This window comes from Phyllobates terribilis, unplaced genomic scaffold, assembly GCF_046119375.1.
Source record: "Phyllobates terribilis strain yellow unplaced genomic scaffold, ASM4611937v1 Scaffold_1__5_contigs__length_1240528914, whole genome shotgun sequence".
Taxonomy (NCBI): Eukaryota; Metazoa; Chordata; class Amphibia; order Anura; family Dendrobatidae; genus Phyllobates; species Phyllobates terribilis.
Window position 1 is genome coordinate 558,729,443 of NW_027362761.1, and position 20,402 is coordinate 558,749,844.

Here is a 20,402-nt window from a genome sequence, read left to right on the forward strand (position 1 = left end):
TCAGGGCCTGTTTCATTTGTTGGAAGGAGTCTTCTTGTTTCTTTCCCCATTCCAACGGCGGCTCTGAAGACCTTCTCTTCTTAGCTTGGCCTACTAGAAGATCTTGTAGGGACGCTGCCATCTTCGTGTAGCCGTTAATAAATCTTCTGTAATACCCAACCAAACCTAAGAACTGACGTGCCTCTCTGACGGTGGTCGGCCTCTGCCAGTCCTGGATAGCTGTCACTTTTTCCGGATCTGGCGCTACGCCATCTGCGCTGACCACATGCCCTAGGTATTGGACTTTTGGCTTCAGCAGGTAACATTTAGATGGTTTGAGTTTCATTCCATACTTTGTTAGAGCTGTAAATACCTCTACCAGGTGTTCCAGATGTTCTTCATAGGTTTTGGAATACACGATGACGTCATCCAGGTATAAAAGTACCGTCTCAAAATTCCAGTGTCCCAGGCAGCACTCCATGAGTCTCTGAAACGTCCCCGGCGCATTGCAAAACCCAAATGGCATGCTATTGAATTCGCATAGGCCCATTGGTGTTGTGAATGCTGTTTTCTCCCGGTCTTCTTCTGCAAAGGAGACCTGCCAATACCCACTAGTGAGATCTAATGTGGAAAAATACTTAGCAGTCTTTAATGCAGCAAGAGACTCCTCTATCCGGGGTAAGGGGTAAGCATCTTTGTGAGTTATGTTATTGACCTCCCTGTAATCCACACACATCCTCATAGTGCCATCCTTTTTTCTGACTAAGACTAATGGGGCCGCCCAGAGACTACAGCTATCTCTTATAACCCCGGCCTCTTCATGTCCTGCAGCATCTCTTTAGCACACTGGTAGTGGTTTGGTGGGATGGGTCTATGTCTCACTTTAATCGGGGGATGATCTCCTGTGGGTATGTGATGGCGTACCCCTTTTATCCTCCCAAAATCTAATGGATGCTTACTGAATACCTGGCTAAACTCTTGTACCACCCGGTAAACTCCTTGCTTCTGGTGGTCGGGAGAGGCATCTTACTGATGTGCAACTATGTGCAACTGCTGACACCACTCTTCCAGCTGTCCCTTGGGGTTGTTGTCCTCCGCCTGACTTGACGGGGACAAGGGCTCTAGTGTCTGTATGTTGTTATTACTGACAGTGTACAGCTTTGCTACAGTAGCATACCGGGGTAGTTTCACTTCTTCCTCCCTGCAATTCAACACACGGATTGGTACTCTTCCCCTGCGTACATCAACCACCCCTCTAGCTGTCAGCAGTGTAGGTCTATGCTCTGAATATATTGGTTCTACAACTGCCTGATATTCCTTTCTTCTGATACCCATAGCTGCTCGACACCAAATCATCATTTCACTGTTTGGTAGTAATACAATTGGAAACGGGTCTGTTACCCGCGCACTGCCAATCTCCCCCTCAGACAGATTTACCTGTTGCTTGTAAATTAAGGCACGGATTTCTCTTTGAAGGGCTCTCCTCCGCCCAATGCCAGCAGTCTCTGTAATCTGTTGGAGTAAAGACAGCACTTCTTCAAGGCAGTTTTCAATCACATTAGTACCAAGCACCATGTAAGGATATTTGTTATTGGGGTCATCTTCTACCACACATAACCCTTGGTCCCTCAACTCCACCCTCCCCAGCTTTATTGTCACTTCTCTAAACCCCACCTGATTCAGTGGTCGACCATTAGCTGCTAAAATGACAAGACTAGAGTCTGGGGGGCTAAGATCAGCATCAGACCAAAATTGCTTGTAAAGGATATGTGGGATGGTGGTGACTTGTGACCCAGTGTCCAATAGGGCCGATGTGGGGATTCCTTCTAGAGTAATGCTGAGGTACGGACGGCCTCCCACATACCGACTACGCCAGTCATATGGGCCCTGCCATTTTATTCCTGGGGATTGGCCCTGGGACCCAGGAATCTCGGGTTTAAACGACATCATCTTGCAAAGTGGCCCGGTTTGTTGCAACGAAGGCAAACGGGTTGTCCTGAAGAATCCGTGTGGTCAGTGGCTCTGCGTCGGAATGGTGCGTTGGTCCCCTGAACGGGTGACCTGTTGATCCCCTCCACGGGCGACATGGTTCTGCATCGGAATGGTGCGTTGGTCCCCTGCACGGGCGACATAAGCTTTCTCCTCATCCACGGAACATCCTCAGGGGATTCAGCTAACTGGATTTTGCTTTGTGGTTGTGCCTCCGGTCTGGCTTGCAAGAGTTTTAACACGTAGTCCATGTTTTTGGTTAGTTGTAACACCTGATTACGTAGGTCATCAGCAGATTCGGGTACGACAGCTTGTCCTACCGCTTCTACAGAGTTTTTAGGGGTAGGCTCTAAGTTCATGTGAGAGGTATTAACCTTCCAGGATGGAATTGCAGGTTTTGCAGGTAATGGGTCTCATAGTACAGTTATAGCACGGTCCTTTAAGGTATTAAAATCCACATCTGGATGATCTAGGACCCACATGTGCACCTGCTGACGGTGAAAGTCTGATCTCAACCCATTCATAAACTGTTCTGCAAGCAATTTATCTTCATCTTGCACATTTGCTGGATCTACCTGTTTTATGGACCGGAGTGCCGCTTGTAAACGTAGGGCAAAGTCTCTGATGGTATCTTGCGGTCTTTGCTTGCATTGGTAGAATAGCATCCTTAGTTCAGACTGTGTGCGTTTTTCAAAAGCAGCTTTGAGCTTATCAAACACATTTTCTATAGAGTCTCCATCAGCATCGCTCCAAGTCTCAGCTTCCAGCTCCGCTGCACCTATTAATTGTCCCTGCACAACGGAGGCTCGCTGTTTTCCTGTCATCGCATACATGTCCAGCACTGCACACATTTTACGTTTGAAAGCTGCTAAGGTACCAGGTTTATCTTCATACGTCGGTAACCACTTGGCTCCCGGTACATACGGCAAGGCAGTTGGCATTATCGGGGCCATCGCTCCAGATGCTGCGGCTCCCTCACCAGCTGCTGCTGCGTCTTGGGCATCCCCTCCCTCAAGGTCTCGGATATTGTTTGCTTCACTCATGACGGTGCCCCCCTAGTTAACCGTTGCAAGCCGCTACGATCAACTCCTTTGGTAACCGGTGACTCTTAAAAAACGGCGGGGCTATCCTCGTGCTCCTTTAGCCACGCCCCCGCGACTCTCTCCCCGCTCTGTGACGCAGTTTAATTTCTCTATGGCGCAGTAATGACGGCCTTTTTTTTTTACAGTACACAAACATTCAATAAAGTCCAATTTAAGCACACAGTACCCGGTTCTACAGGGCCCGGTACCCTGTTCGTGACGCCAATCTGATTCGGTCGACAGGGTAGGGGTACTCGGATACCGGGATGGATGGGCTACTTTGGTGGGGTTTACGGCTGATCGGTTCCCGGTTCCGTGCCCTGGACCCTCAGTGAAGTGATGGGGGTTAGGATGATGGGAGTACTGTGTCGTGACACCTCCTGTGGTAACTGGTAAAATCGGTTACCAGCGCTGTGAATGGTCGCTGAGGTGATCGGCATACGGCTTGTCCGAACGCTATAGGCAATAATCACAAAGTAGGCACACACACACACATTAAGTCTTTGTTTCAGTACCTTTTTTTTTACTGATGTCCGGTAACAAGCACAGTTCAGGAGGGTAACCATGTTTTCGGTGCAGGTAGAGTTATTCACCTTGGGGATTTGAGAGTCCTCCTCTAACACTGTGTGCGTTGTTTGGGGTCAGTCCTGCCTTAAGCTGAACCTGCCACCTTGACTTTCTTTGGGGTTCTTCTCCACAACTGACAATGACGACCTTTCCTTGGGACTACCAATTCTCTTTTTGAGCCTCTGGTCCTATACTTGGTCAAGTTTGGCAACTCTTTCCCCTTCTTCTTTAGGGGGAGTAGATCCTCCTGATCTGTCCGGGTTTTCTATGCTATTCCTAAATTAATAGCAATCTCGGACTCCGGTGTCCGGGTGAGCTAAAGGGATATCTCTTTCTTTCTCCTTCTAGCCTCCGTCCCTCTCTCTAGGGCGCTTTCACAACACAGACCGGTTTCCTAGTTCAGGGCTTAACTGGTCCCCGGCCAACAGCTCTCCTTTTTCATCCTTCCTTCACCCCCGTTTTCCAGACTAACTGCCGCTTTGCTGTCTCCCTGGAAACTGACTCCTCCCCTCAGACCTGGGGTGGAAGGTGTTGTGTGTGCCCAAGTGTACATCTCCCCCTGCACCTATGGATCCTGTGGTAAACCCCCGCAGGGGTGCCACATTTTACCCACAGTAGAGGTTAAGCTTACTGGCCTATAATTTCCAAGTTCGGTTTTTGTCCCCTTTTTGAATATTGGCACCACATTTGCTATACGCCAGTCCTGTGGTACAGACCCTGTTATTATGGAATCTTTAAAGATTAAAATAATGGTCTATCTATGACGTTACTTAATTCCTACAGTACTCGCGGGTGTATCCCATCCGGGCCCGGGGATTTGTCAACTTTAGTGATTTTTAGACGCCGCCGTACTTCCTGCTGGGTTAAGCAAGTGACATTTAATGGAGAATTTTTGTCATCACTAATCATGTTTTCTGTCATGCGATTTTCTTGTGTAAATACTGTTGAAAAAAAATCATTTAGCATATTGGCTTTTTCCTCATCCACCATTTCACCCAGACTATTTTTAAGGGGGCCAACACTATAATTTTTTAGTTTTTTACTATTTATGTAGTTAAAGAATATTTTGGGATTATTTTTACTTTCTCTGGCAATGAGTCTCTCTGTCTCAATCTTTGCTGCCTTGATTTGGTTTTTACAGAATTTATTTAATTTTCTGTATTTATTTAATGCCTCATCACTACCTACTTGCTTTAGTTCTGTAAATGCTTTTTTGTCACTTATTGCGCCCCTTACAGCTCTATTTAGCCATAGTGGTTTCCTCCTATTTCTAGCATGTTTATTCCCATAGGGTATATATTGTGCACAGGTCCTATTCAGGATGCTAATAAATGTCTCCCATTTGCTTTGTGTAGTTTTATGTCTCAGGATATCGTCCCAGTCTATTGCACTAAGATCATCTCTCAACCGTTGGAAATTTGCCTTCCTGAAGTTTATTGTCCTTGTAACCCCTCTACTAGACATCTTATTAAAGGATAAATGAAAACTTATTATTTTGTGATCACTATTACCCAAGTGACCCCCAACTCGTATATTTGATATGCGGTCTGGCCTGTTGGTTAATATTAGGTCTAGCAGTGCCCCCCTTCTTGTTGGGTCCTGAACCAGTTGTGAAAGGTAATTGTCTCTCAAAGTTGTCAAAAACCTATTACCTTTGCTTGAACTACAGGTTTCTGTTCCCCAATGTATTCAGGGTAGTTGAAGTCCCCCATAATAATTACTTCTCCTTGAGTCGTTGCTTCATATATTTGCTTTATGAGGATATTCTCCGCTACTTCCATTATTTTTGGAGACTTATAACAAACCCCTATCAGTAATTTATTATTTTTTCCCCCTCCCCTTATCTCCACCCATAGGGACTCTACATTTTCATTAGATTCACATATATTCTCATGCAAGATGGGTTTTAAGGATGATTTTACATATAAACACACACACCCCCTCCTCGTTTGTTTGTACGGTCATTTCTGAACAGACTATAGCCCTGTAAATTAACTGCCCAGTCATGGCTCTCGTCCAGCCATGTCTCAGATATCCTCAACATGTCATAATTATTTTCCAACAAAATTAATTCTAATTCCTCCATTTTGTTGGTGAGGCTTCTGGCATTGGTGTACATGCATCTTATGTATCTCTCTGTACCTCTATTCCTTTTTACTATATTGACTCTTCTAACCCCACCCCCAATTTCTTTATTTGTGCCCAGGTCACTATCTGCACTATCTTCCCCACCTATAAAATGAATACCCTTTCCCCCAATCCCTAGTTTAAACACTCCTCCAACCTTCTAGTCATTTTCTCCCCCAGCACAGCTGCACCCTCCCCATTGAGGTGCAGCCCGTCCCTAGCGTAGAATCTGTAGCCAACTGAGAAGTCGGCCCAGTTCTCCAGGAACCAAAACCCCTCCTTCCTACACCAGTTCCTGAGCCACTTATTTATCTCCCTAATCTCCCGTTGCCTCTCTGGCATGGCATGTGGTACAGGTAGTATTTCAGACAATACCACCTTGGAGGTCCTTGCTTTAAGCTTGCAGCCTAATTCCCTGAAATCATCTTTAAGGACCTTACACCTACCTCTAACTTTGTCATTTGTACCAATGTGCACCATGACCGCTGGGTCCTCACCAGCCCCTCCCATTAATCTGTCAACCCGATCAGCGATGTGCTGGACTCGAGCGCCAGGTAGGCAGCACACTGTTCGACGATCCCTGTCTTTGTGACAGATTGCCCTATCTGTTCCCCTAATAATTGAGTCCCCCACTACCAGCACCTGCCTGACCTGCCCTGCTCTCCTATTTCCCCCCTTACTGGAGCTGACACTCCTCCGGCTTTCAGAGGACATGCCTTGCTGCAGCAGTGCTACTCTTGTACGGCCCCCCCCCCCTCATCTGCCAACTTTGCAAACTTATTGGGGTGTGCCAGATCAGGACTAGCCTTCCTGGCACTCTTCCCTCTACCCCCCTTTCTAACTGTCACCCAGCTAGCTGCCTCACTGTCCTGCAGCTCCATACTACCACCCTCCCCCAGTACCTGGGCTTCCAAATGCACAACGTTCTCATATCTCGCACAGCAGTATGCATCCACAACCGACTGTTCAAGGATTGCATACATGTGGCAAGATGTGCACTGGATAGCATTGTCAATAATGGAGCTCATTTCCTAATGGTGATTGCCCTATACAGAAATGTAAAGTAAAAAGAAATGTAAAGAATTAATAAAATACAGACCGCAATTCAGTCCAAATTCCTCCCTTCCAAACTCCCTGAATCCAAGTCACTGAAAAACAAGTGACACACTGACTTCCGTTTGCACTTACTCTCCGGTCACACTCGCTAAGGAAGAAGATTTAAAGAGGTTTTTTTTCCCTTTTAGCAGCAATCCACCCTACAGTTCAATGCACTACCAAAGGACTCATAGATGCTGCACGCACATTCTCCCATTTTAAGGAATCCTTTATAGGGAATTCTTATTTTATTTTTTTTTATTTTTTATTACAGTCTCAGAGGTAATAACTTTATTAGAATCTCAAATTAAAGGCAGTTCTAATAGGTGTCTCCTGATGAGTCTTCTACCTGAGGGACAACGAAACGCGTAGAGACCTTATACTATCGAGTTGCCATCCATCATACTAACTTTGCACCATCCAATGAGATGTGGTTGCTTTTTGCTCAACACGTGAGCTAATCATCATAGGGAGACTGAGGGTAAATGTTTGTCTTTTTGTACGTGTTAGTCATCTACTTACGGACTGGCTGGTCCTATGGGATTTGAAGTACGTTACTGCAATTATCGTAGTATATCAACTGTGGGCCTGTTTATATTTGTATATATTAAAAGTTAAAGGGGTATTCCCATCTCCAAGATCCTATCCCCATATGTAGTAGGTGTAGTAATAATAATAATAATATTAGCAAATACCTCCAATTAGAAATGTAGTATAGTTTTTCTCATTCTCTATGTCGCTTTCCTCATGTGCAGGCATTGCAGGACCTTAGGTATCCATGGTTACAACCACTAGCAACTAGGTGTCACTTTATCAGTGGATGTAACCATGGATACCTAAGGTCCTGCGATGCCTGCACATGAGGAAAGATACTTAGTGAATCAAAAAAACTATACTACATTTCTAATTGGAGGTATTTGCTAATATTATTATTATTACACCTACTACATATCGGGATAGGATCTTGAAGATGGAAATACCCCTTTAAGTTTTATCCCTTTTTCTGTGAGCTTTCAAATACCATTTTTTAAAAGTAATTATCTGGATAATTATCATTGACTTGTAGATCTACTTATTGAGACTTATGTTTTTTATAAAGGCACAAAAAAAGAAGTCACAGAATCACTCCAGTAGTGGGGTGAAGTGGAAGCTGGAGTAACATGTCTAGACCGAAGTGTTTCATCTTAAGATGTGCCAAATTCTCAAAACATCGTGCAATTTTTTGTAAATTTTGCGCTTAAGTCGGCGATGACTTCAAACCTAACTATTACTCCAAAAAAACAAAAACTTTAAAAATGCCCCTAATAACACATGACCCCCGATCTCTTAACAGAAGCAGGGAGTTCACAGATATACACAACAAGCAATAGCACATTTATTATAATTAGTGATGAGCGCAAGTGCTCGTTACTAAAAGTTTGCGTAGGGTGCTCGGGTATGCACCTAGTATCGCGGGTGCTCGAGTGAGATGTTTGCGTCCCCGCGGCCGCATATTTTGCGGTTGTTAGACAGTCACAAAACATTCGGGGATTGCTCGTGTATGTAATAAGATGTCTGAATGGGCAAACACTTGGCAAATGAGATTCAATTTTGATAAATGTAGAGTAATGCACCTAGGACGGAGTAATCCTATTGCTGCATACACATTAAATGGGAGTATACTCTGGACTACAGAATAGGAGAAGGATTTGGGTATTCTGGTTACAAGTACAGTGGGTACGGAAAGTATTCAGACCCCTTTACATTTTTCACTCTTTATTTCATTGCAGCCATTTGGTAAATTCTAAAAAGTTAATTTTTTTTCTCATTAAAGTACACTCTGCACCCCACCTTGACTGAAAGAAAAACAGAAATGTAGAAATTTTTGCAAATTTATTAAAAAAGAAAAACTGAAATATCACATGGTCATAAGTATTCAGACCCTTTGCTCAGACACTCATATTTAAGTCACATGCTGTCTATTTCCTTGTGATCCTCCTTGAGATGGTTCTTCTTCATTGGAGTCCAACTGTGTTTAATTAAACTGATAGGACTTGATTTAGAAAGGCACACACCTGTCTATATAAGACCTCAGAGCTCACAGTGCATGGCAGACCAAATGAGAATCATGAGCTCAAAAGGAACTGCCCAAGGAGCTCAGAGACAGAATTGTGGCAAGGCACAGATCTGGCTAAGGTTACAAAAGAATTTCTGCATTACTCAAGGTTTGTAAGAGCACAGTGGCCTCCATAATCCTTAAATAGAAGATGTTTGGGACCCCCAGAAGTCTTCCTAGACCTGGCCATCCTGCCAAACTGAGCAATTGTGGGAGAAGAGCCTTGGTGAGAGAGGTAAAGAAGAACCCCAAGGTCACTGTGGCTGAGCTCCAGAGATGCAGTAGGGAGATGGGAGAAAGTTCCACAAAGTCAACTATCACTGCAGCCCTCCACCAGTTGGGCCTTTATGGCAGAGTAGCCTTACGGAAGCCTCTCCTCAGTGCAATACATATGAAAGCCCGCATAGAGTTTGCTCAAAAACACATGAAGGACTCCCAGACTATGAGAAATAAGATTCTCTGGTTTGATGACAAGAAAATAGAACTTTTTGGTGATAATTCTAAGCGGTATGTGTGGAGAAAACCAGGCACTGCTCATCACCTGCCCAATACAATCCCAACAATGAAACCTAAACCCAATTGAGCATCTCTGGAGAGACCTGAAAATGGCTGTCCACCAACGTTCACCGTCCAACCTGACGGAACTGGAGAGGATCTGCAAGGAAGAATGGCAGAGGATCCCCAAATCCAGGTGTGAAAAACCTGTTGCATCATTCCCAAGAAGACTCATGGCTGTACTAGCTCAAAAGGGGGCTTCTACTCAATACTGAGCAAAGGGTCTGAATACTTATAACCATGTGATATTTCAGTTTTTCTTTTTTAATAAATTTGCAAAAAATTCTACATTTCTGTTTTTTTTCAGTCAAGATGGGGTGCAGAGTGTACTTTAATGAGAAAAAAAATGAACTTTTTAGAATTTACCAAATGGTTGCAATGAAACAAAGAGTGAGCTGAGCAGTAGTACTCAATGTCAAGCAGCAGACGCAAAAGCAAACAAGATTTTAGAATATATAAAAAGAAAGATAAAATCCCGCGATCCCAACGTATTGTTACCCCTTTATAAATCACTGGTGAGGCCACATCTGGAATATGGGATCCAGTTTTGGGCTCCACATTTTAAAAAGGATATTCAGAAGTTAGAGTCAGTTCAAAGGCGGCAACTGGATTATTACAACGGAATGGAGGCCTCTCATATAATGAGAGGTTGGAAAAGTTGTGCTAGTTTAGCTTAGAAAAAAGATGCCTCAGAGGAGATCTCATTTACATGTATAAATATATGAGGGGTCAGTACAAAGGACTGGCACATGACTTATTCCTTCCAAAGACCATACCAAGGACCAGGGGGCACTGATTACGGCTGGAAGAAAGGCGATTCCGGCACCTAAACAGAAAAGGGTTCTTTTACAGTTAGAGCAGTCAGACTGTGGAACGCCGACCACAAGAGGTAGTGATGGCCGACACTATAACAGCTTTTATACAAGGGCTGGATGATTTCCTTAGTACACATAACATTGTGGGTTATGGATAATTTAGTGACAAAATGTATAATTGGTGGAGGACGGTTGAACTTGATGGACCTAGGTCCTTTTTCAAATATGTAACTATATATGTTGTGTGTATATATATGCCATATTTCCCAGCATATTTTCACCATTCTAAATACACCAAACAAGACTATGATATTTCCATAATTCGGGTTGATATTACATTTCTGTGGTTTCAAAAGGCCAAATATCCTGTAGCTTGAACCCACAATTTATGTCGCCCAATCACAGATACAATAGACCCGTGGATGGTGTTGAAATCAAGTTATTATAGGTATGGCATGGAAATATTGCATTTGCATTGCCATGTGATGTCCTTGGTATGGACTAGAGACCACCAGTCTACCTCAGGGGCAATTATCTCCCACTGCATTTTTTAGTATGTCTTTACTAACGAGGAAGCGCACAGTAAAAGTTTCCTCTTCCGGAAACCCGAATTTATAGATGTATAGACGTATAGACATAGACGAGGATGCTTTAGTGATTTTGAATTTTGATTTATCTGATCTAGAACTCAATCCATAACAACATATAACAACGTATAACGTAACATGTGAATGCATTCACAGACATAATAACACAATCCATAAACATAATCCACAAGCACAGCACAAAACATACAACACAGACATGTAACGAATACACAAATAGAAGACATAGTTTAGGGCGACAAATCTAGGATCTGAACACGAAAAGTGCCAACTCTGTTGATACCTAGGATGGAGGGTGATGGATATAGTGTACGTCACTTGTTTATATCAATGCAGATACATTATCAGTAGCATAGTAGCATAATTATTTCTGAGTTGCAGCCTCGTTATTAATTACCAGACAACAGATTCCTAATGGCGCAGACCTGTTCTTACAGCAGCAAAGGCCACATTTATCTCAATCCTAATCGATGGCAGGAGAATTGGGCCTGTAAATTATCTACATCACTCATCATTATAAATGCAGATCCAGTGTCAGTAACATCATTATTACTGAGCAGCAGTCTCATTATTACTGAATAGACCATGGTTTCCTTATGACACAGACATGTTCTTACAGCAGCAAAGGCATCATATATATATCAATCCTAATCAGAGTTAGGAGAGTTGGGTCCATAAATTCTAAACTAAATATCACTCGTCTATATAAATAAGGACAGATTCACAGTTGAGTTATTTTATTACTGAGTAAATGACAGGTTCCTTATGATACAGACGTGTTCTTACAGGCTCAAAGGCCTCATCTCAATCCTAATCAGTATCAGGAAAACTAGGCCTTTAAATGAAAACTTCACTTGTCTATATAAGCACAGATACAGTTGCAGTAGCATCATTGCTAGTGAGCAGCCGCCTCTTTATTACTGAGCAGATGACAGGTTCCTTATGACGCAGGCCTGATCTTACAGCAGCAAAGACACAATACATATATCTCAATCGGTGTCAAGAGAATTGGGCCTGTAAATTATAAACATCCCTTGTCTATGTAAATGCAGATATTGTGTCTGTAGCGTCATTATTATTGAGCAACAGCTTCTTTATTACTGAGCAGGTGACAGGTTCCTTATGAAGCAGGACTGATCTTATACCAGCAAAGGCTTGATCAATCTCAATCCTGATTGGTGTCGAGAGAATTGGGCCTGTAAATTATAAAATCCCTAGTCTATGTAAATGCAGATATAGTGCCTGTGGTGACATTATTAGTGAGCAGCCACATCTTTATTACTGAGCAGATGACAGGTTCCTTATGACGCAGGCCTGATCTTACAGCAGCAAAGACGCAATACATACAGTATATCTCAGTCGGTGTCAGGAGAATTGGACCTGAATATTATAAACATCCATTGTCTACGTAAATGCAGATATAGTGTCCATAGCATCATTATTACTGAGCAACAGCTTCTTTATTACTGAGCAGGTGACAGGTTCCTTATGACGCAGGCCTGATCTTACAGCAGCAAAGGCTTGATGGATCTCAATCCTGATTGGTGTCGGGAGAATTGGGCTTGTAAATTATAAAATCACTCGTCTATGTAAATGCAGAAATGGTGTCTGTAGCGTCATTATTAGTGAGCAGCCACCTCTTTATTACTGAGCAGATGACAGTTTCCTTATGACGCAGGACTGATCTTACAGCAGCAAAGGCTTGATGGATCTCAACCCTGATTGGTGATGGGAGGATTGGGCTTGTAAATTATAAAGTTAGTGGATAATGAGAAGTTTTATTGTAGAAGTTACTTCTTTCTAATGGAATTTACAGGAGAAGCACTATGCCAGTGATCCCCTCCCCCATCCTGCTACAGACACAGCAGCTGCTTCTGTGCCCCCCCTCTTCCAGTCTGGACTCCCCATACAGAGCCATGTCACGGGGAAGGCGGGGTGTGCGGACATCTCTTATAACAAAAGCTGGGACTAATGTGCTGCATTAATGTACGTTAACCTGTATTGTTACTCCGTGTACATCCATCTGTTCCCGGAGGGATTGCAATACTTGGATTATTCTTCATGCTGGGGTCTGTGGGGCAATGTCTGGGTCACACGCCACAGTTCCCAGTATGCTCATTGCAATTCTGCCATCGTTTTTTTTTTCAGTTCCCAACCTGATGCTTTTTCAGATTCACAGTAAAATTTTACATTTTGAATTTCTTATTATATTACTTTGTAAAGATATATGGCACTCTCAGGTTCGGAAACAAGGTGCTCAAGTAGGGTTCCATCCCGTAGATAAGCAAGTAAGAGACTTGGCACTCAAAATGCAGTGGAATGAAAAATTATTTATTGACAATCCAAATAGTTGTTGTTAACGTTTCGGTCTTAACATTGGATGGCGCCATTCCTCAGCGACGTAGGTCGCAATTAACACAGTGCTGCAACCTCGCAGAAATTAAGAAAAATTCAACAAGGCAATCAGTTCTAATGAAGGTTCAATGTTAGGACTGAAACGTTTACAAGAACTGTTTGGGTTGTGTGGCACCCCGAGGGCTCGGCTGCTACAGAGGTATTGCATCTCAACCAGATGTGCGATATCTCACTCTCAGGTAAGGATGGAGTGTGGATCAGGACCCTGACACCTGCATGCATTACACCACATTTCCGGGGGGCAGGGCGACCGATATGCTCCAAGTAGAGCACGACAGTCCCTGTCCCCGGCTGGAGTGGGGGGAGGGAACACCGAGGAAGGGGGAACCCTGTAGTGCAGGAGCAGGGAGGAAGCAGTTCCTGGGTGCACCTAGAGGGAGGTATAAAAGGTGGGCACCATCTTAGATCAGTGTTCAGTTCAGTCTAGGAGAAGAAGTGACAGAGCAGGGCCTCTGTGGAGCTCTGCTCCGGAGGCGAGCCTAGCCTGTGAGGCCCAGCCAGCACTGAAAGAGCAAAGAGAGAGAAGTTCAGTTCAGACAAAAGAAGAGGGAGCAGGAGGTGGGAGCAGAGGCTCTGCATGGGCTCTGCTCCGCAGGCAGGCCTAAGAGAGAGGCCGGAGCCTGGAGGAAGCAGAAGGAAGCAGAAGGAAGGAGAAGGAAGGAAGAGGAGCGGAGGAGGCTCCAGGAACATGGAACGAAGGGACCCCAGGGGTGTGGACCGGCGAGTCGGCACCACATGCCCGAATCTACCTGCGTAGAAGGGTCAGGCCAAAGGGGGAGACCGGTTCCCGAAACTAGTGGAGGCGGGGAACTACCCTCAGCTAGAAACCGGAGGCTGTGACATTTCACGTGGCGCAGCCCCTCGCTACACCCGCTAGGAAGGCACCATATAGGGTCAGGGAAACTGGCGCCAAGTTTACCAAGAGAAGGCCCGAGGCAGCCAGACAGAAGCGAGGTCACTGACGGGGTATGACAGGCCAGAGAAAGGACACACAAAGGGGGTCCTGTGAAACGCTCCAAAGTTATCTGGGAGTAGGCCAAGCCCCTCACCTGGTGAGCACAGTACGACGTGGGCAGCCGTTACCTGCAGAAGTGGTCTGGATAATAAGAACTGTGAGTAAAGACCGTGGACTGCATCACTGACTCCGTGTCGTCACTGCTACTCCTGCACCATCACTCCCATCCTCCGCACACACTGCCCTGAGGCTATGCTCCTCCCGTGGGGAGTTATACTACACTCTGCTGCACCCACAACACCAGCCTCAGCGGTCTGCCCTGCAGCAGCGATTCATCCTGACCGCAATCCACGGGTGGCGTAGTCGGACATTTAATATCGTAAAAACCACATAAATAGACCGCCATTTGAGTTGACCACCCTGAGCCACGGGACCGGGTCCCCGCCACACGAGGACTACAACCCCCAGCATCCGCAGCGGGTCCGGTTCCGGGTATTCCCACACACGCGCGGCCCAGGGGGGGCGCGTCAGTTGCCATTAAATTTTTTTTTATTCCACTGCATTCTGTGCCAAATCTCTTATTATATTGCTATTATAATTATTACTGTAGGTCACATCTTGCAATCTTCTTCTTTTATACAACTTACACCCGTGGACAAAAGTTTTGAGAAGCAAAAGTGGTAAGTGGCTCAGAGAACAAAACATTGAAATTTTGGGTCCATGGCTAGGAAACTCCCCAGTTCTCAGTCCCTTTGAGAACCTGTGGTCAATCCTCAAAAAGTGGGAGAACAAACACACAGAAATTGTGATAAACTCCAAGCACTGATGAGACAAGAATGGGCGGTCATAGTCAGGATTTGGCCCAGAAGCCGATATCCAGCCGCTGGAGAAAAAGGCAGAGATCTTGAAAAATAAGGGTCAACTCTGTAAATATCGAGTCTTTGTATAAACAATGTATTTGTCAATGAAAGTGTAAAAACTTCTGAAATGCTGATAATTATACACCAGTAACCGTAGAAATATCCGACTAAAAGATCTCATACACTGAAGCTGCAAACTTTGTGAAAACCAAAAAATTTGTGTCTGTCTCAAAAATTTTTGGCCACGACTGCGCATGTGCATATTTTTTTTTTTTTTAATATTATTTTACTAAAAGCTGCATTATAATTTCCTGATTTAATTAGGGACCCACTCAAGGAAAATAATAATAATAAATGTAAATTAGAAATGAAATAAATACATATATAAATATTAGATAAAGAGAAAAAAAGCATACAGCTGCAGTCTAAAAGTGCTAAGATGTATGCAGACATTGAATATATAAAATTTGGACGACATTACGGCTGTATAAAATATACTGAGAAAAATGAAGTTACTTAGCGTACAAATTAGCCAATTCAGGAGAGCCCAACAACCGCGATAAGATGTAACTATCTTTGATGAGACCCTAACTAATATTTATCAAATGTACATCTCCCGGGCTAAAAGCTCTTATATAGTAGTAATGCATCCAAATTTCATATATTCACTATCTGCATACATCTCAGCTCTTGCAGAGTGCTGCTCTATGCTTTTGTTTATATATTTTGCAGTCATAGCACCTTGCACCTGTTCAGACTTGGGTTTATTCTGCTCAGAGACGCTGTTCAGTTGTTTTTTTTAGTAGTTAGTTAGATAGATACATACTGTACATACAAGATTTATAGCAGTGGCACTCATAAATGACAGATAAATGCTAAATAAATGAATCCATAGGTAATCCTGTGTCTGACAGTTGGATATCAGTGATGCCATGCTTTCTATTACAGCTCATACATATTACGTGTCCGTGTACACCGGGGACATCTACGGGGCCGGCACTGACGCCAATGTGTTCCTCACAATATACGGAGATCTTGGAGACACTGGGGAGAGAAAACTCAGCAAGTCCGAAACTAACTCCAACAAATTTGAGAGAGGACAGGTAATCAGTTTTGTAAGGAAAATGTCAAGGAGCTGCTGTTGATGGTTCTATTAAGAGACTAGATAATCATACATAATCAGATTGAGTTTATAATGGCCTGGTTCTGTGAATGGGATTAAAGCTGGCATCATTCTTTTATGATACGCCATCCTGGTTATTCACACAAGCCATAATTCTAATAAGCATAGGCCCATAATGAGATCAGTCACCAGCAGCCTGCTGATTGTTTCCATAAAGCAACAGTGAACATTGCTACATGTTAATGAAGTAATGAATGCATCCCCATTACTAGGTCGACAAATTCGTCATAGAAGCTGTGGACCTGGGCACCCTTTATAAGATAAAAATCCGTCACGATAACTCCATGCTGAGCGCCGACTGGTACCTGGAGAGGGTGGAGATCCTGAATGAGGTGACTGAGGAGACATACATGTTCTTGTGTGAACGTTGGCTCTCCACCAAAAAAGAAGACAAAAGGATTGAGCGGATCCTGTATGAAAAGGTATGTGGAGACTAGACAGTGAGAAGGAGGGATTTTGTTCTTTTTAGCCCCCAAATGTAGGTGGAATCCAGGGGTGGCCACAGACCGAAAAAGGGCCCCTGCGAAAGAACAGTAGATGTGTCCTTTGTAGTCCAATAAGCTGTCTGGGAAAGAAGCTGTTTGTTGCTTAAGAGGTGGTAGTGGCCCCCTTACCTCTTTGGTCCCTGTGCGCAGGTTGCACCAATGATATGTCCACCCATGGTGGGGATCCATTGAATTTTGGTGGTGTCTCCCTAGTTTTATAAACTCCCTCCTGTGTCATACAGACAAAAATTAAATAATAATAAAAAAATATCACAAAATAACACACAATTTATTTTTTATTTTTTTTTTTTAAAAAAGATCATGAAATAAAAAAAAAATTTCTCAGTCACCTAATATATTTGGTGCGGAGCCATGACTACTTCTACTGTTTACCCAACCATACTTGCATATGTTGGGGGCTCCACCAGGGGTATAGCTATGGAGGGTGCATAGTTAGCAGTCACACCCAAGCGCTTGTGCCCTAACGGGCCCAAAGGCCACTTTGACACATGGAACCAGCATTATAAATGCCACATGATCCCTGGGTGACCAGTTATTGGCTACTTATTGGGTTTGTACCTTGACTTGAGTTTACGACACTCCGATATGGTCTCAGTTAAGATCACTGCCTTTACTTCAGGATTATGACGGAGATAGAAATAGTCTCGGCAGCTCATCTAAAAGTTTCTTTGGTTCTTCTCTGAGTCTGAGGAGCCAAGATAACAATGCCAACTTGAGGAACAAAAGCAGCATGGATGGATCCATACAGGATGGACAAGGTAAGACATCTCACATGTTGCCTATCAACATGGGGGTTAATTCAGCTTGAACTTATGTAAAGAAAATTTCTGCACCTTCGTGTGGGAATATCATTTGGGGACATTTATGAAGGGTGCTGGGCCACAATTGTGGGATTAACATGTGGCAAATATTCGAGCAAGCAGCATTTAAACAAAAATTTGCAACTTTTTCAATTTTTTTGGGCGCCCTTATCATTTATGAAAAAAAAGAAGTGTGAGGGACGGTGGATCCTGGATGTAATGTAATGTATGCCAGAAACTGGCGTAAATTAATGTGAAAATCAAAGCCAACTCGGTTTTTGGTATTCACAGTGCCCAAGATGTGATGACGTAATTAAGAGGCTTGTGCGTTTGTGATTAAAACTGATGTATGAAAGCCAGTCTTACATAAATTTTTCCCCTATTGTTCCTACTTCAAGAAATTGTGTAAAGTACATAAACATTATATGGAGAAAAGTATTAGGACACACCTTGTAATCACATGCATTCAGTCCCATTATCCCCAGTAAAATCCGGCCCCTCGTCCCCAGTGTATAACATCCAGCCCCTCGCCCCCGGTGTATAACCTGTGGTCCCCTGCCACTTGATGTATAACCTCGCCCGTCCGTGTATAACCTCCAGCCCCTCACCCCGATGTATAACCTCTGACCCCTCGCTTCCTGATGTATAACCTCAGCCCCTCACCCCCTGGTGTATAATCTCCGGCCCCTCGCCCACTGATGTATAACCTCTGCCCCTCACCCCCTGGTGTATAACCTCCGGCCCCTCGCCCCCTCATGTATAACCTCGGCCCCTCGCCACCTGATGTATAACATCCAGCCCCTCGCCCCCTGGTATATAACCTCTGGCACCTCGCCCCATGATGTATAACCTCGGCTCCTCACCCCCTGGTGTATAATCTCAGCCCCTCACTCCCTGGTGTATAATCTCCGGCCCCTCGCCCACTGATGTATAACCTCAGCCCCTCACCCCCTGGTGTATAACCTCCGGCCCCTCGCCCCTTCATATATAACCTCGGCCCCTCGCCACCTGATGTATAACATCCAGCCCCTCGCCCCCTGGTGTATAACCTCTGGCCCCTCGCCCCGTCATGTATAACCTCGGCCCCTCACCCCCTGGTGTATAATCTCCGGCCCCTCGCCCCCTGATATATAACTTCAGCCCCTCGCCCCCTCATGTATGACCTCGACCCCTCGCCCCCTGATGTATAACCTCCAGCCCCTCGCCCCCGGTGTATAACCTCTGGCCCCTCGGCCCCTGATGTATAACCTCGGCCTCCCCGCCCCAGGTGTATAACCTCAGCCCCCCGCCATGCCGTCTGCCTCTATGAACATGTGACAGAACGGCCAGTGGTGCAGAGCTCCCTGATTCCAGCGCGGTCCTGTAATAGGAGACACCAGGGTAACCAGTCCATTCCTGACATTTCTTCTCCTAAATCTTTCCCCGTCACCTATGAGTGATATTACTGAGAAGTGAAAGGAACCGCAGCAACTCAGCCATGAAGTGGAGACCCCGTAACGTTACAGAGCGGGGGGCAGAGTGCTGAGGAGCAGAGGGCAGAAAAGTCACCACCACTCTGCTGACTCCATAACTGCAGAGTCCAGACCTCCTCTGGTATAACATCAGCACAAACACTGCGCCCCCACTGGGAGCTACATGGCCGAGCAGCTGCATGCAGCCGTACATCACCAAGCACAATGCCGAGTGTCGGATGGAGTGGTGTAAAGCCGCCACCACTGGACTCTGAAGGAGACGTGTTCTGTGCAGTGATGGATCACACTTCTCTATCTGCGTCTGATGGAGGAGTCTGGGTTTGGTGAAGGAGAACGTTCCCCCCCTGACTGCACTGTGCCCCCTGTACAGATGGTGAAGGAGGATAATGCTCTGGGCTGTTATCAGGGGGCGGCCTCAGCTTATTGGTTCCCGTGAAGGGAAATCTTAATCTTCAGCACAAGACATTGTGGACAATTGTAGCCTCCAGCTTTGTGGGAACAGTTTGGGGTTCACCCTTTTCTGTTCCCCATGACTGAGCCCAGTGCACAAGCTCCATACAGACATGGAGGAGAACATGAGCGGCCGCACAGAGGCCGGACCTCAGCCCCATCCTATAATGGAGATTGTGAGCCCGGCCTCCCCCCAACATCAGGGTCTGACCTCACAAATGATCTTCTGGATGAAGGGGCAAAAATCCCCAAATCTCTTATAAATCCTCCCCAGAAGAGCGTGGGCCATTATATCTGCAGAGGGGAAGACCTCATATTAATGTCTATGGATGGAGGATGGGAGGTTAGGAAAGCTCCTGGAGGGGGATGTGGAGGGACAATACTTATACCATATAATGTATGTATCTATCAACAAATCCACAATGTTAAGGGATACTATACAGGAGCACTAACACTGAGTTATATACATAGAAATTACATCTGAACAAACACAGATGCACTGTAAAGCATGTGGGAGAGACAGCAAAAGCCTCTAGTGATTAGAGGAGGTATATAATAATAATAATTTTGTTGCAGTGATCCCCTACCACATTACCATCTCAACGGGTCAGGAACGAGATTCAGGCACTGAAAGCCGTGCATATGTGATTATTATGGGTCCCCAGAAGATAAGGACAGAGCGCCTGTGGCTAGACCTGCCCAAGGACAAAAAGGGCTTTGCTCCTGGTTCTGTAGAGAAGTTCTCCGTGATTGGATTAGATGTAGGAGAAGTGAAAAGAATGGAGGTGAGAGCATCTTACTGGGTGACCATCATGTGCCATTTTTAGAAAAAAATCCATGTTCAACCAATAT

General features: G+C 44.7%; 1 protein-coding gene across 1 annotated transcript in view; it reads left to right on the forward strand.

Annotated features, from left to right (window-relative positions):
* LOXHD1 (lipoxygenase homology PLAT domains 1) overlaps window positions 1–20,402 on the forward strand; it is a 442,934-nt gene that overhangs the window by 353,169 nt on the left and 69,363 nt on the right. The window contains exons 35-38 of the mRNA XM_073680470.1: window positions 16,088–16,242; window positions 16,535–16,744; window positions 17,448–17,586; window positions 20,127–20,335. Of these exons, the coding sequence (XP_073536571.1) occupies window positions 16,088–16,242; window positions 16,535–16,744; window positions 17,448–17,586; window positions 20,127–20,335 (713 nt within the window). The remainder of the gene's footprint in view (window positions 1–16,087; window positions 16,243–16,534; window positions 16,745–17,447; window positions 17,587–20,126; window positions 20,336–20,402) is intronic.